The sequence below is a fragment of the Benincasa hispida genome, chromosome 9 (assembly GCF_027475165.1).
Source record: "Benincasa hispida cultivar pf3 chromosome 9, pf3_genome.v1.1, whole genome shotgun sequence".
NCBI lineage: Eukaryota > Viridiplantae > Streptophyta > Magnoliopsida > Cucurbitales > Cucurbitaceae > Benincasa > Benincasa hispida.
Genome location: NC_143486.1, coordinates 48,999,802 through 49,014,280, shown reverse-complemented (window position 1 = coordinate 49,014,280; position 14,479 = coordinate 48,999,802). Strand labels below are relative to the sequence as shown.

At 34.9% G+C, this 14,479-nt stretch overlaps 1 protein-coding gene across 1 annotated transcript; it reads left to right on the top strand.

Moving 5' to 3' along the window:
- Positions 1-12,615: 12,615 nt before the first annotated feature.
- Positions 12,616-14,253, top strand: LOC120086199 (putative long-chain-alcohol O-fatty-acyltransferase 4). The gene has a single exon (XM_039042736.2). It carries the CDS (start codon positions 12,906-12,908, stop codon positions 13,989-13,991), a length of 1,086 nt encoding a protein of 361 aa, XP_038898664.2. The 5' UTR covers positions 12,616-12,905; the 3' UTR covers positions 13,992-14,253.
- Positions 14,254-14,479: the final 226 nt, after the last annotated feature.

Below are 14,479 nucleotides of genomic sequence, written 5' to 3'. Positions count from 1 at the left end.
GTTTTCTTTGTTGTTATCATGATAGTTTATGATGCACTCTTCCTATAATAAAATTTACATGAAAGAACGTTAGAAAAACATGATCATGATTTTTAGCCCAAACTTAAAATTTTTTATTATCTCTCATGCATCTTTAAGTCATTGTTTTGTGAAATAAAAGACTTGCCTGCTTAGAATTGAGTTATCTGGTTTGTATTTTTGTTGTCACCCTGAAAGATCTACCTTTGATTTAGGAGTAACTATGTCTGTTTTAGAGAAAAACTAGACAAAATGGATAAAATAGGACCTACTGTGAATTAAAAAATAGTAAAAAAAATAAAGAAAAGAAAATTTGTTGCAATTCTGAAAAAAAATAGAAAAATAAAAAAAATGAGGCATAACTGATGTGCCTGCAAAATAATAATAATAATAATGTGTGTGTATGCATGGATAGAGGTGAAAATAACTACCTCCGTCGTGTCTAGTTTGGGCCCGCGAGAAAAGATTGATAGGTTCCCGATGGTAGGGTGTGAAAGCTAGCCCTCTAGGTAAAAGAAATGTCTTTTATGTTTTTTATGTGTGAGTTTAGGCACCCTTGTCTTAGTGTTGCCCTATTTATGCAAGTTGGTATGTCCGAGGTTGATAACCGAACCAGAGTATAGAGAGAACGAGATAAGGACCTTATAAAACTTTTTCGGGTTATGCAAGCTTGTTACACAACTGAAGGGACAGATTTCGAGCGAGCGGGAGCTAGCAAGACTCTAGACTCACTCATGCATGAATAGATTGAGAATCATTCTTAAACTTGTGGTTCATTGATTAATCATAATTGAATCTCATTCTTGATTTCAAATTTCATTCTAACTGACTTTTGAGATTGGAGTAACAACATTGTGAATTAAGTTAGCATGTCTTTAATTATTTTATATTTTATTTTGTGTCTTTCTACCTTGCTCAGGACGAGCAAGAATTAAGTTAGGGGTATTTGTTAGTTCCCAAAAAGAGCTATTGTTCCTAGCTTAATTTGGGCTCATTAGTGGACTTTATGTATTTATTTCCCTATTTTGTAGGTATCAAGCAATCAAGAGGTGGAATTAATCATTTGGTGAAGAACGGGGTTAATTTGAAGCAATTTGGAGTTGATTTGAACATTCGGGCTTCAAAGGAGTTGAAAAGACCAAAATGCCATTGAGTTACACCGAGTATGATCAGCCATCGAGCATCATCGAGTACCATTGAGTAGAAGGTTGTTGAGTAATCAAGAAAACACTACCAAGTCAACGAGCATCGAGTAGCGAGTATTTGGCAGTGGACGCAGAGATGCAACGCTACTCCAAACGTCGTGATGCTCCGAAGTTGCATCACCACCAGTGTCCCAACTCATCTCAACACTGAACTCCAATGCTTAAAGGTAGAAGCATCAGTGTTGCAACGCTGCGACAATTGACGAACATGGAGCTGAGCGCGCTAGTGAATGTCGAACTTCTTGTGTGACGCTTCCCTCTTACCGCATCAACGTTGCAACGGGTTCCAAATGTTGCAACGCTACGTTGATATCTATATATACCTCTTCTTGACCCTAGGCCAAGATATGTTGATTCTTGGAGGTGAATGTATGGAGGCCGAAGTCAGACTTCCTTCTTCTTCTATTCCCTTCAATTTTTAGTATACTTAGGTTAGTTTTTATTTCATTTTGGGTTGTAATCAATGGATTGGAGGTTTGTTCTTGATTTGTCTATGAATTGACAGGTAATCTCTATCTAATTTCTTTAAACAAGAGCTTTATGTTAATTTCTTGAAGGTTTTCTAATTAATTTAATTGAACTCTTGTGAATTCTTTGGGTGGATTCGTTTTAATATAATAGAGTTTTGATGAATTCTTCTGACAAATTAATTTGTTGAAATTCTTGTTTGCAAAATTATCATAGCCTGTGCTATATTGATTGATTAAGTTGCACGTATTAGGATCACATCTGTGAAGTCTAGACGTTTTCTGACCAATTGCATGTATGCCTTAATATAATCTTTTCCAAATAAATCATGCTACAAGATATGGCTTTCCGGCTTGTAGTATGTCTCAACAATTGATCCATTTCTTAATGCTTTTCAGTTTTAACTTGTATGTCACTAAAAAGTAAAAGTTTTAACTTAATTAGGACTGGTTTGGAGTTTTATCAAAATTGGCTAATTGGGCAATTATAATTTCTAATAGGTTGAGGGGGTTGACAGATTCAGTGTAATTAATTGATGCCTAATGAAAGAAATTGCATAGGAACTCTTTCTTGCTCTAGAAATTAGATAGACTCTGATCAGCTCTTTCTTTATAGCATCGTATCAATTACCCCGTATCAAGTATATCTTTTCAGTGAATTCTGTGAGGGTATTTATAGGCGAAAAGCTTTGACTCTCTGACTTGTGGTTCTCACTGTATTGTTATGGAAACTCCGAAAATGGTGGAAGAATTATTCCTTCTATTATGCAATCAAACCGTCAAATATGCACAACGGTTAGTTGTACACATGTCGCAATCCTCCGCATTTGCGTTGCTCATTTGCATCTTTCGATCGTGTGCCTGCATGCGGTGTTGTTTTTATTACCGCATGCGGTTGAAGTTCAGCTTTGGATCGACTGTCGCATTGCGCCGCCATTACGTTGATCGTCTATTTAGTATTGATTTGACGGGCGCAATGTGACGGAGATGCATTGTTCAGTTTCTCTCTGAGCCTTGATCGCAAGCGGTGACTTGGTTTCCTGCAAAACAGAATAGAAATATCCTTTTCTACCATCTTGATGGTGTTAATTGGTGTATTTGCAATAATTTATATTTATTGTATTTCTTGGCTAATTTTCATGCAATCGACGCATATTTTCTCTCTTTTGGCTGCAATATCTGAATAAGGCAGCATAAATAACTTGTATTTCTACAAGTTATCAAACTCCCATCCTAGATTACATTTATCCCTTTTATTTTAGTTTCACGCATGTTATCTCTTCCACATCAAAACCCCCTCATTTATCACTCTAGTTAGAAAATTAACTTATCAAAACCAATCGCGCTTCTTTGCAGATCGACTCGGACTTACCACTGTTGTATGTTTTAGTAGTGATGGGAGTAGTTCGATATTTACAAATTTTCTTTCGTTTTGGTTTTGGGGTTAAATTAACGACATCGATTCTCGATCTGAACAATGAAACCTTATTTGAGGAAGTATACATGCAAGTACCACCAGGTATTTCTCCTCCACCCCAAATGTGTGTCACCTTCGTCATGCATTGTATGGTTGATAACTTGTAGAAATACAAGTTATTTATACTGTTTTATTTAGATAATGCGGCTAAAAGAGAGAAAAGTTACGTCGAATGTATGAAAATTGACTAATAAATGCAAGAATCATAAATTTTCGCCAATACACCCACTGACACCATTGCAATGGTAGAAAAGGATGTTTCCATTTTGTTTTGCAAGAAATCAAGTCACTGCATGCGTTCATGGCTCAAAGATGAACTGAACAACACATCTCCGTCGTATTATGCCCGTCAATCAATAATGGAGAGACGATCAACGCAATGACGGTGCATGCGACAGTCGATCTAGAGCTTAACTTCAACCGCATGCGGTAATAAAAAACAACACCGCATGTGGGCACACAATCGAATATGCAAAAGAGCAACGCAATTGTGGAGGATTCAGACGAGTGTACAACTAACCGTTGTGCATTTCTGACGGGATTGATTGCGTAACAGAAGGAATATTCACTCCACCATTTCAGGAACTGCCTTAACAATAAAGTGGGGTCCACACTGCAAAGAGTCAAAGTTGGGCCTATAAATAGCCTCTGCAATTTCATTGCAAGTTATATTTGATACGGGCATAATTTGATACTTGTATATTGAGAGAGAGACTGGTCTGAGTGCTGATCGGAGTAGATCCAGGAAGAATTAAGAGACAAGGCTGAGAGGTGAGTCTCAGGGCAAATCCTTTCTATCCCCACCGTTGAAGCTCTATACCAAGGTCACTTCTACCAGACGAGCAAGCCTGAGAGGGAAGCTCTTCTTTCCATTCATTCCACATGCCGGTAAGCAATTCCACCGTCCAGATCTGTGTCAAGATGTTGTCACTCTTTTATATTTGTTTCTATCTCTTTATCATCAATTGTATTCATCTTCTTAATATCTATCATTCACATCATGTATCAGACGCTAAATCTTAGTATTGAATGTCATGATCATTTCCATCTCCATCTTTCTGTCTATTTCCGTTCTTCCATAATTCACTTTCTCCACGATGTTTTCTTAATCCCTTGGTAATTAGCATGAATTTAACAAGTAAATTAATCTGTGAAATAAATATGTTTAGCTAAAGCATCCTAGACGACATCTTCACTTGTGAGAGCAGAAGTGAAGATGTCATTCCTCCTGTCGAGAGAAGATTGGAAGAATGCGTTAACTAAAACGAGAAGTACTTCCAGAGATGGAAGAAACCTTGCGTTCATTACGTTCATCCCTGTTTCACCACAGAGATGTGGGAACGCGGCCGATCACCGAGAGGTGTACGCCAAGGGAAAGCGGAACCTTAGTTAAATCTTTAACGCAATTAAGGAACTTGCGATGTTCATACTAGTTATCCTTTCTATTTCTGATTCACACCCAAAGACTTGCCACCGCATAACACGATCCTTTGTATAACTTCACAGTCAGTCTCAAACTCAGTATTATGTATCATGTATCATGTATCCTGTATCTTGTATCATAATAGTTTAGGTTTACTTTTATCGCACTTTATTTTATTATCGCAACTTTATTTTACCGCACAGTTTTACTTTGCTGCACTTTAATTTCGTGTACAAACCAACTCTTTTATTAATTGTAAAACCGGTCGCATATATCACGAACGTAACGCATTAACCACAACAATCCCTATGTTCGACCTCAGATCACACTGAGAAACTTGCATTGGAATTATACTTGGTTTCAACGCAAGGAAACTTGTAACAACGCATAGCATAATACAAGCATTTCATTAATAACGCATACATCTAGAAGTAGTATTCATAAAGTATGAATAAGCATAACACATCATCCACATTCCATTTCCATCCCAAGTCATCAAGTGTATGGCAACATGAGCTTGTGTGATCCATCATTCATCACTATCCATATGCTTATTTAGAACAATAATACACAAGCGGCACAATGGTTTGAAGCAGGCTTCGCAAGCTTGGTTTGCAACTTTTTGTGTTACCATTGTTCAACTTAGGTATGCTTCCAATCCACATGACATGGAACTCTTTACGCATCAGGTGTCTCATGGTATTGATCTCCTTCTCCTATATGTTGACAATATGATTATTACTGGGGATGACCCCCAGGCTATTTCTATTTTACAATGTTATCTTAATGAGCAATTTGAGATGAAAAATATAGGTTCACTCAGTTACTTTCTTGGTCTTGAGGTGTCAATAAACTCTATTGGTTACTTGTTGTCTCGAGCAAAATATTCCTATGATCTATTGGTCCGCTCAAGTATCACTGACTTTGCCACATCACCAACACCACTCAATCCCAATGTTCAGTTGACTCCGTTTAATAGGGTTCTGCTTGAAGAAGTCAGTCTCTATCGTCAACTTGTTGGCAGCCTTATTTATCTAACAATAATTTGTCTAGGCAATGCATATTTCGTTTATATTCTATTGTCCTCCATATTCTTCGCTATGTCAAGGGTACTCTGAGGAATGACTTTTAATTCTCTTCGCAATCAACCTAGTGTTATCCAACTACTCTGATACTGATTGGGTTGGTGATCATATTGATAGGCGCTCTACCTCGGGTTATTGTTTCTACCTAGGTGATTCTCTCATTTCTTGGCAGAATAAGGAACAAAGTTAGTACTGAATCTTAATATCGTGCTCTGGCTGATGCTACATTAGAATTATTATGGCTCCATTGGCTTCTTGCTGATATAAGAGTTCCTCAGCAGTCTACGACTATCCTTCACTGTGACAATTATAGTGCCATCTAGATTGCTCGCAATAATGTATTTTATGAACGTACCAAATATATTGAGAATGACTACCATTTTGTCCGTCATCATCTCTTGAGTAAAACTCTTCTTTTATGACTCATTTACACTACTGAGCAACCAGTTGATATTTTCACCAAAGCGTTGTCATCGAGACGCTTCCACCAGTAGAGAGTTTTTAAGTCCTATATTTAGTCTCTTTATTCTTTGTATTTAAACCTCTATATTCTTATGTACAATACACACCTCTAGTTAATAAATCTTAACAAATCTAAAAAAATGAAAGAATCTTATTAAAAATCTACCTTTCAAAAACCAATCAATTCAAGGCAAAACCCAACCTAATCTTCAATACGATCAAACTGATTTCAATTTGCATGAAGTGATATGGCCATATGTCCTTCAACTCTTCTTGGATTCCTCTTAGTTTTCCATCCTGGCCCCCATATTATAAATCTCATAGTTATAGATGACCTATGTTTGGTGTTATTTTTTCTTTCTCTATCAAATGTGTAAATTTTCATCGAAAGAATTGATACGTTTCAAATACACATAATAGTTATTTAGAAGAGATGCTTGATTGAAAATGAGTGTTTTATCGATAAATTTGTGAATGGTCCTTAAAGAGGAGATGAGGACAAACTGAGAATATATCTATAAATGGAGGGAAATATGGAGATTACCCTTTTAATATGGTATAGATTATTATTATTATTATTATTATTATTATTATTATTATTATTATTATTATTATTTTGCTTTACCTTTCTTAAAATATGGAACTAATTATGACCTAACGTAAATTGGTATTTGACCATGTAAAAAGAAAAATGAACTCATTATTCTTTCAAAGGTTTGTCAATATTTTAATTTTGATTTGAAGCTCGCCAGGGGAATTTTGTTTAGTGACTTTTGAGGGACTTCTAAATGAAATTAAAAAAAAAAAAAAAAAACATATCTTACTCAATGTATGTTCTCTTTTCTTTAGATTAAATACAGATTGAGTTTTATAGGTTTTAAAACCTAATTTCAGGAAGTAGGTATTAGGTAAAAAAAAAAAAAAAGAAAAGAGAAAGGGAAAGAACTTGTGTGTAAAATTGTAAAATATTAAAATTTAGTGATCAAATGGAAACTAACCTCAAAACTCAAGAGTAAAAAATGTTACCTTTTGAACTTTGGAACCAAATAAAAATTAAACTATAAAATTTACGGGTATAAGTATATATTTTAAAATTTAGGAACTATATGGAAATTAAATGACTCAAGACTTAAGATAAAAGTATACCTTTAATATTTAAGAATCAAATAAAAGATAGACCCAAAACCTAGTTAAAAAGAGAGATACTTCTCCCAAGAATATCTCACTTTCAATTCATATTAATATGTTACAGTAATCTTAAAAGAGAGAGAGAAAAAAGAAACGATCGTAGATTAATTTATCCCAAATACCTAATTAGTTATTTGTTTATGTATCTCATTATTCTTTTTATGAGAAGAAATCTTATTTAATTTTAATAATATTTTTCACCATAAAGATTATATCATTACAAAATTTATTTTTTTAAAAAATCATTACAATATTTAGAATATATGAACTAATTTGTTACACATTAATGTTCCTAAACTATATCATTACTAATTTTATATTATTTTAATCATTATACATTAAATTACACTGTTTTGGAATAAAAAAAAAAAAGAACAAACTTATTTATAAATATAACAAAACGACGTTATTATATATGGTGATAGACACCTAATAATTACCCACTGTGGTAAAAAAAATGTTACCCCACTATGGTCAAAAATATTTTTGTAACCATTTTAAGCTACATCCTTATTAGAGGGAAAAACCTATTTTAAAACAGACCTTTAGTATTAATATTGTTGTTTTCAAAACTTATTAGAGAAATATTGTTGTTTTGAAACTTATTAGAGAAATATTGTTTTTTTGGGAGTTCGAGGCTAGAGGTCGAACGTTGAGAACTTGACTAATGTAGAGGTCGAACGTTGAGAACTCGACAAACAAAGAAAAACTTGGAAACAATACGCAAATTAGGGTTGTCGAGGGTTGAAGTTTCGACATACATAAGCCGAAACTTCAATCCTCGACAATGGAAAGAAATCTCGCTAATTTTGTATATTAGGTTGTCGAAGGTTGAAGTTTCGACACACATAAGTCGAAACTTCAACCCTTGACAAGAAACATAAGTGGGTGAAGCAGATTGTAGGAGAGAGCGATACTGGAAAAATAACAACAATAACAAAGATAGTAGGAGAGAGCGAGATTCAAAGCGAGACAGTAGGAAAGAGCAATATTCAAAGCAAGATAGTAGGAGAGAACAAGATTCAAAGCGAGATAGTAAGAGAGAGCAAGATTCAAGGCGAGATTGTAGGAGAGAGCAAGATTCAAAGCGAGATTGTAGGAGAGAGCGAGATTGTTGGAGAGAGCGAGATCTATTGTATATTCAATTTTTTTATTGTAATCAATAAAGTTTTACATTATTATTTACCCTCACACTTTTCTCTACTATTCAATTATAGTCTAATGATTATTCAATTATAGTATAATAATCTAATATATTCAATTTATTGTATATTCAGTTTTTTAATAATAATCTATTGTATATTCAATTATAGTATAACAATCGAATATATTTGTTATTGTTGTGGATTTTATAACCAGTTAGGACAAATTATGTTATTGTTGTTATTTTTTCATTAATGATTATTAGCTCTTTTTTCTCATTGGTGAAGACTATCTCTTTTTTTATATATATTTTTATGGAAAGTTCAAATAAAGTGAAGACTATCTCGCTCTCTCCTACAATCTCGCTGAACATCTCGCTCTCTCTGTTATTGTTGTTATTTTTCCATTAATGATTACTAGCTTTTTTTCTCATTGGTCATGTATATATGGAAAGTAATGATTACAATCTCGCTCTATCTATGGAAAGTAAATAAATTTATTGTATATTCAATTTTTTTTATTATAAAGTTGTACATTTTTATTTTCTTTTAATTAAGTTGTACATTATTCTTTTCTTTTAATTAAGTTGTACATTAATAATTAACTTGTACATTATTCTTTTAATAAACTTGTACATCATTCTTTTAATTAACTTATACATTATTTTTTTTAATTAAGTTGTACATTTTTTTAATTGAGAAATAAATATTTTTTTTTTTTTCAGATCATGACTTTAAACCTAGGACCTGTTGATCCCGATATTTTGTACGACCAGTCCATTCATCGATCATATGTTATATGACGAGATCGTACTACTGGAGAAATATCTTGCAGGCGTCGAGAGGCCGTTCTTCAGCGCTCTATCTCGCTCCACCCTCGAATACTACCGCTACTACGTACATCTAGATTCTATGGGGTTGCCAAATTAGGATTTATTCAGTTGGACTAGCATCTGATCATAGCCTTGGTCGAGAGATGGAGGCCCGAGACGCATACATTCCATATGTTTGTTGGAGAGTGCACTATCACTCTACAAGACATAGAAGTGTTGTTGGGGTTACCTGTTGACAGTGAGCCGGTCACCGGAGTGATGTACGATGACTGGTTAGAAGTTTGTCAACTGTACCTTGGTGCGACCCCACCTGCCGACAAAATTAAATGATTGAGGTTAAGTTTAATATGGTTAGGAACACAATTTCGTGAGCTCACAGATGATGCAGACGAGGAAACCGTCATAAGATATGCACGAGCATATATACTACAAATTATGGGTGGAAGTCTGTTTTCAGATAATTGATATTTAATTTCTAAATTATCAATTTAAAAATTTAGGTGGAGAGACAAATTTTGTGTGACTAGGACAGCCACATATGTAGTTAGCCAGTATAGATACATGTTTGTGATGGAACTCGAGACTTTGACAAAAAAAGTCAACATTTTGACTTTTTATTATTTTTTCCGTGTTGACTAATTTTGACCTCCCGAGTATGAATCCGCATTCATTTTCTTGAAATTCAAATCACATTTGAATATAAGATTGGTCAAAGTTTGACTTTTCAAAGTCAAAAAGTCAACTCTTTGACTTTTTACATCTTTGACCAATTCCATTATTTCCGAGCTTCTGAATATGAATGTATTCATATTATTGATATTTAAATCACATTTAAATATTAAAGTTGTATCTCTAAACTGAAAACTCGACCACTATATCACATATACTTGTCGGTTTCTCTCCACCTAATTTGAACAATTCGAATTATTCTATCATATTGTTCTAAGTTTATTCCATATGAGCTAGTAGGGGAACAATTGGTTTAAGGTCCAACCTATAAATCGAATCCCTCTCGGGCCAAGGAGAGGGTGGGGACCCTTGTTCAAGACCTAGGTTTTATACATTAAGATTAAGTTACCTAGGTCATCAATTAACGAAATAGTCAGTTTTATACATAAAACGATATTTATAACGTAAAAAGTGACTATTTCATGGTTCGGTCTTATGAAAACTCATTGCATAGGATGCCCCCACTCACATATCTCTATATGAATGATTCAGGATCACATCGTTTGTACTAATTACAAAGTGGACCGCATCCATAGTGTCCCCAAAATAAGGCACCCCAGAATAAGGCGCCCAACCTTATTCATATACTATAGACCATTTTGGCTATATATTTAAACTTGATCCACATTTATGTCACTACATAAAGTTCAAACTACATTAAATAGCCTCAGGATCTTAGTTTATTGGATATTTTTGTACGAATGATCAAATATGCATACTTTGCCTAATTTTTGTACGAATGGTCAAAACATATGGCGGACGATGAGTCCTCTCATATGTTTTCACATTGGTGAGTGGCATTTACCTGACAGGGTGATGAGACAATTCGGTTTTCAGCAGGATGTCCCATCGCTTTGTAATACTGAACCCGTACTACATGATATTGACCTAAGAACTGGAGATTGGTCCGAAAAAGTTGCACATTTGGTAGTGTGATGGCACTATCGTGCAAGGTTTATTGCAGTGGGGGTTTCTCTTGAACAGTTTGACACATATGTCATTCCAGAATATATTTATTGGTATAATAATATCACAAGGCGCTACGTCACTCGTCCGAGAGCAGTTGTGGGTCATCTAGTAAATGAATATTATCTAATTATTTTTAATTTAAATTTATTTTAAATATTGTCTAGTTGTTTTATAATTCACAAAGATCAAACAACCGTAGACTCCGTGAGGTTGCGAATGATCCGAACCAGGTTCTTGCTATATGTAGTGACAACCAAAGTTATATGGAGGAAATTCATTATATATACGATATACCTATTGTTCCTCCACTAGCTCCTAGACGTAGAGGACCTGTTCGGGAAAAGGATGAGTTTGATGAGATTGCACATAATGTGGAAGAGTTGCCCCCTATGATGCAGACGCAGATTCAAACTGATTATGCTAGTTCGATGATGCCAGCATTTGGTTTAGGACATTATGACTCAGAGGCTGGTCCTTCGTCTTCATACATGCATGGACATGGTCGGGGTCGTGGAGAGCATAATGAATATTTATATTATGAAGCGCCTGCAGAGGTACCAGAGCAACATCAAGAAAAACCCGAGCAACCTCAAGTTCGAAGTCGACGACGAAAACCAGCTCGAAATCGATGACGTCCACCTTGTGGGACACATTGATTTTTGTAATTATTTTTATATAAATGAGATATTTAATTTTAATTTTTTTATTTTTATGAGATATTATTTTTTTAATTTATTTTTTTTATATATTATGAATAGTAATTATTTTGATATAGAAGCTTTTAAATGTCACTGACATAAATAGTAACATCAGATAGTCTGAATCTAAAAAGTTAGGTAAAAAAAACTTCAATATTCAAATTTACATATTTTAGATAATAATTTGGGGACATAATAAATCAAATCAACACTCAAAACCTTCACATGCAAGTCTATAAATAAGAATGTATTATTGATATAAAGAACAGAAATATCACAGTAGTGAGGTCAAGATTTCGATGGAGTTTTTTTTTTAAATTATAAATAATAATAAAATCTTTATGATGTCAAGCAACAATCAAAAAGCATTAGAATATGATGAATCAAAAAGATGAAATGTCCCCATCTACGAGCAATAGTAGTTAAATTCTAAAAGATTTATCCAAATAAGTGTGTTTTCAAATGGGTTAGAAAGAATAACATATCAAGCTGGAAACTCCCAAATTAAAAGAAAAAAACTGGAAACTCTCGCTCTCTCTCAATATCTCGCTCTCCCTGCTCTCGCTCTCTCTCAATATCTCGCTTTCTCAGATTTTGCTCTCACCGATCTCGCTCTCTCTCTCTTACTCTTCCCTCTTTCTTTCTCTCCCAATACAAAATTATTTTTAACACATTAAATAATTATGAGTGTTAAGAGGAAGGTCTCCAGAATGAAGAAGGTCTCCGGAATGAGGAAGGTTTTTCGTTATCTCCACATCAAATAATTATGATGAAGGTCTTTCGTTCTCTCCACATCAAATAGTTAAACAGATTCAATAATAATGTTAGGGCAAGGTCGAGGGTTCAAAGTTCGACATACAAAAAATAAGGTCTACAAAATTCGATCTACTTAAAAAAAAAAAAAAAACAACAATATTTTTACAAATAATTTGAAAACAACAAAATTTTTCTAAATAACTCCTAAAAGAACAATATCCTTTTAATTTTCTCTTTTAAAACTGTATAAAAAAAATCCACAAAATGGACTTTTTTCTTAACAGTTTGTGTGGGATGTCGAAATTTCAACCTGATTTACTTATCCATAGAAATCAACATTATTTCATAAAAGAACATTATAATATAATATTTTAATGGTTTCAAAGATGTTCATCTCCTTCATCTTCCCCGCCCTCTCACATTAAATATGCAGACACCAAAATCTCAACTAAAATGGCGGTTCACCATTCAACACTCGCACCAAACTCCGCCGCACCCACCGCCGCCGGAATCCAAATGGACGGCGGCGAATTCCACAGACTCGCCAAGGTATGGACAATCGCCATTGCATTGATTTCTTACTCATACTATATTGCTTCCAAAATTCATAAAGGACTCCCAAGGCTCATCGCTCTCTTCCCCGTTATCTTCATCTTCCTCCTCCTTCCTCTCAATCTCCATTCCTTCCATCTCTGCGGTCCCACTGCCTTCTTGCTCGCTTGGCTCGGCAATTTCAAACTCCTCCTCTTTGCCTTCGATCTCGGTCCTCTGTTCTCATCGCCGCTCCCTAGCCTTCTCCACTTCGCCACCATGCTCTGCCTTCCGATCAAGATCAACAATCAGAAATCCGAGATCCGGAGAACTGGAAATCAGATCGTTCTTTCTTTCAAGGTTTTGCTCCTGGCGATTGTCATTCGGCTCTACGATTATCGAAATCGGATGGATCCGGCGATCGCTTCCGTTCTGTATTGCCTCCATTTATACTTCGGCATCGAAATCGTCCTCGCTCTGTGTTCTCTTCCGGCAAAGGCCATCTTCGGAGCTCCGATCGAACCGCAGTTCGACGAACCCTATCTCTCCACTTCGCTTCAGGACTTCTGGGGCCATCGATGGAATCTCATGGTTCCGAGTATTCTACGCCCGGCCGTGTACAATCCCACCCGTTTCATAACCTCCCGTGTTTTTGGGCCTAGGTGGGCCCAGTTTCTCGCAATGGTAGCTACGTTTGCTGTCTCCGGCTTTATGCACGAGCTTATCTTTTATTACTTCACACGTGCCGCTCCCACGTGGGAGGTCACGTGGTTCTTTGTCCTACATGGCTTCTGCACGGCCGCGGAGGTGGCCGCCAAAGCTGTGGTGGCTAGCCGGAAGGTACGGTGGAAGATCCACCGGATGGTGTCTGGGCCTATGACTTTGGTGTTTCTAATGGCGACGGCACGGTGGCTGATGTTCCCTCAGTTAATTCGAAATGGTGTTGTTGACCGGACGATTGGTGAGTATTATACTATGGCCCATTTCGTGAAGGGAAAACTTATTTAGTTAGTTGAATCTTGAAAGTAAGGAGTGAACTTGTGATGAAAAATTAGAGTGTCGTGAGATGTATAGTCTAAGGAGTTAATAATGGATGTTTTTTAGTCGTGACCAAACATCCTCTTCATGATTAAAAAAAATGTTTGATGTTTTTTTTTTTTGTTGTTTTTGTTTTTTTTGTTGTTTTTGTTTTGTTTTTTTTTTTTTTTTATGTGATCCATGTAATTTAGACATTATTACGTAATATTACAATATATAAACATTAATTTAATTTGGTTTTAAGTGATTAAATAATTAATTAATATTACAATATATTAAATAATAATATATTTAATTTATGAACAATACTAATTGTTCTCTTACATTTAATTATGTGATTATTTAATTTTGGTTTTTATACACAAAATTGTTAAATAAACCACAACTATTTAATTCTCATACATTAATTCTCTCAGGCATATTATTGATGTTAAATTTTGAATAGGAGAAAATGCATT

What these genes read in the sequence shown, in the direction of transcription:
- LOC120086199 (XM_039042736.2), top strand. Translation starts at nt 12,906, where the DNA reads ATGGCGGTTCACCATTCAACACTCGCACCAAACTCCGCCGCACCCACC.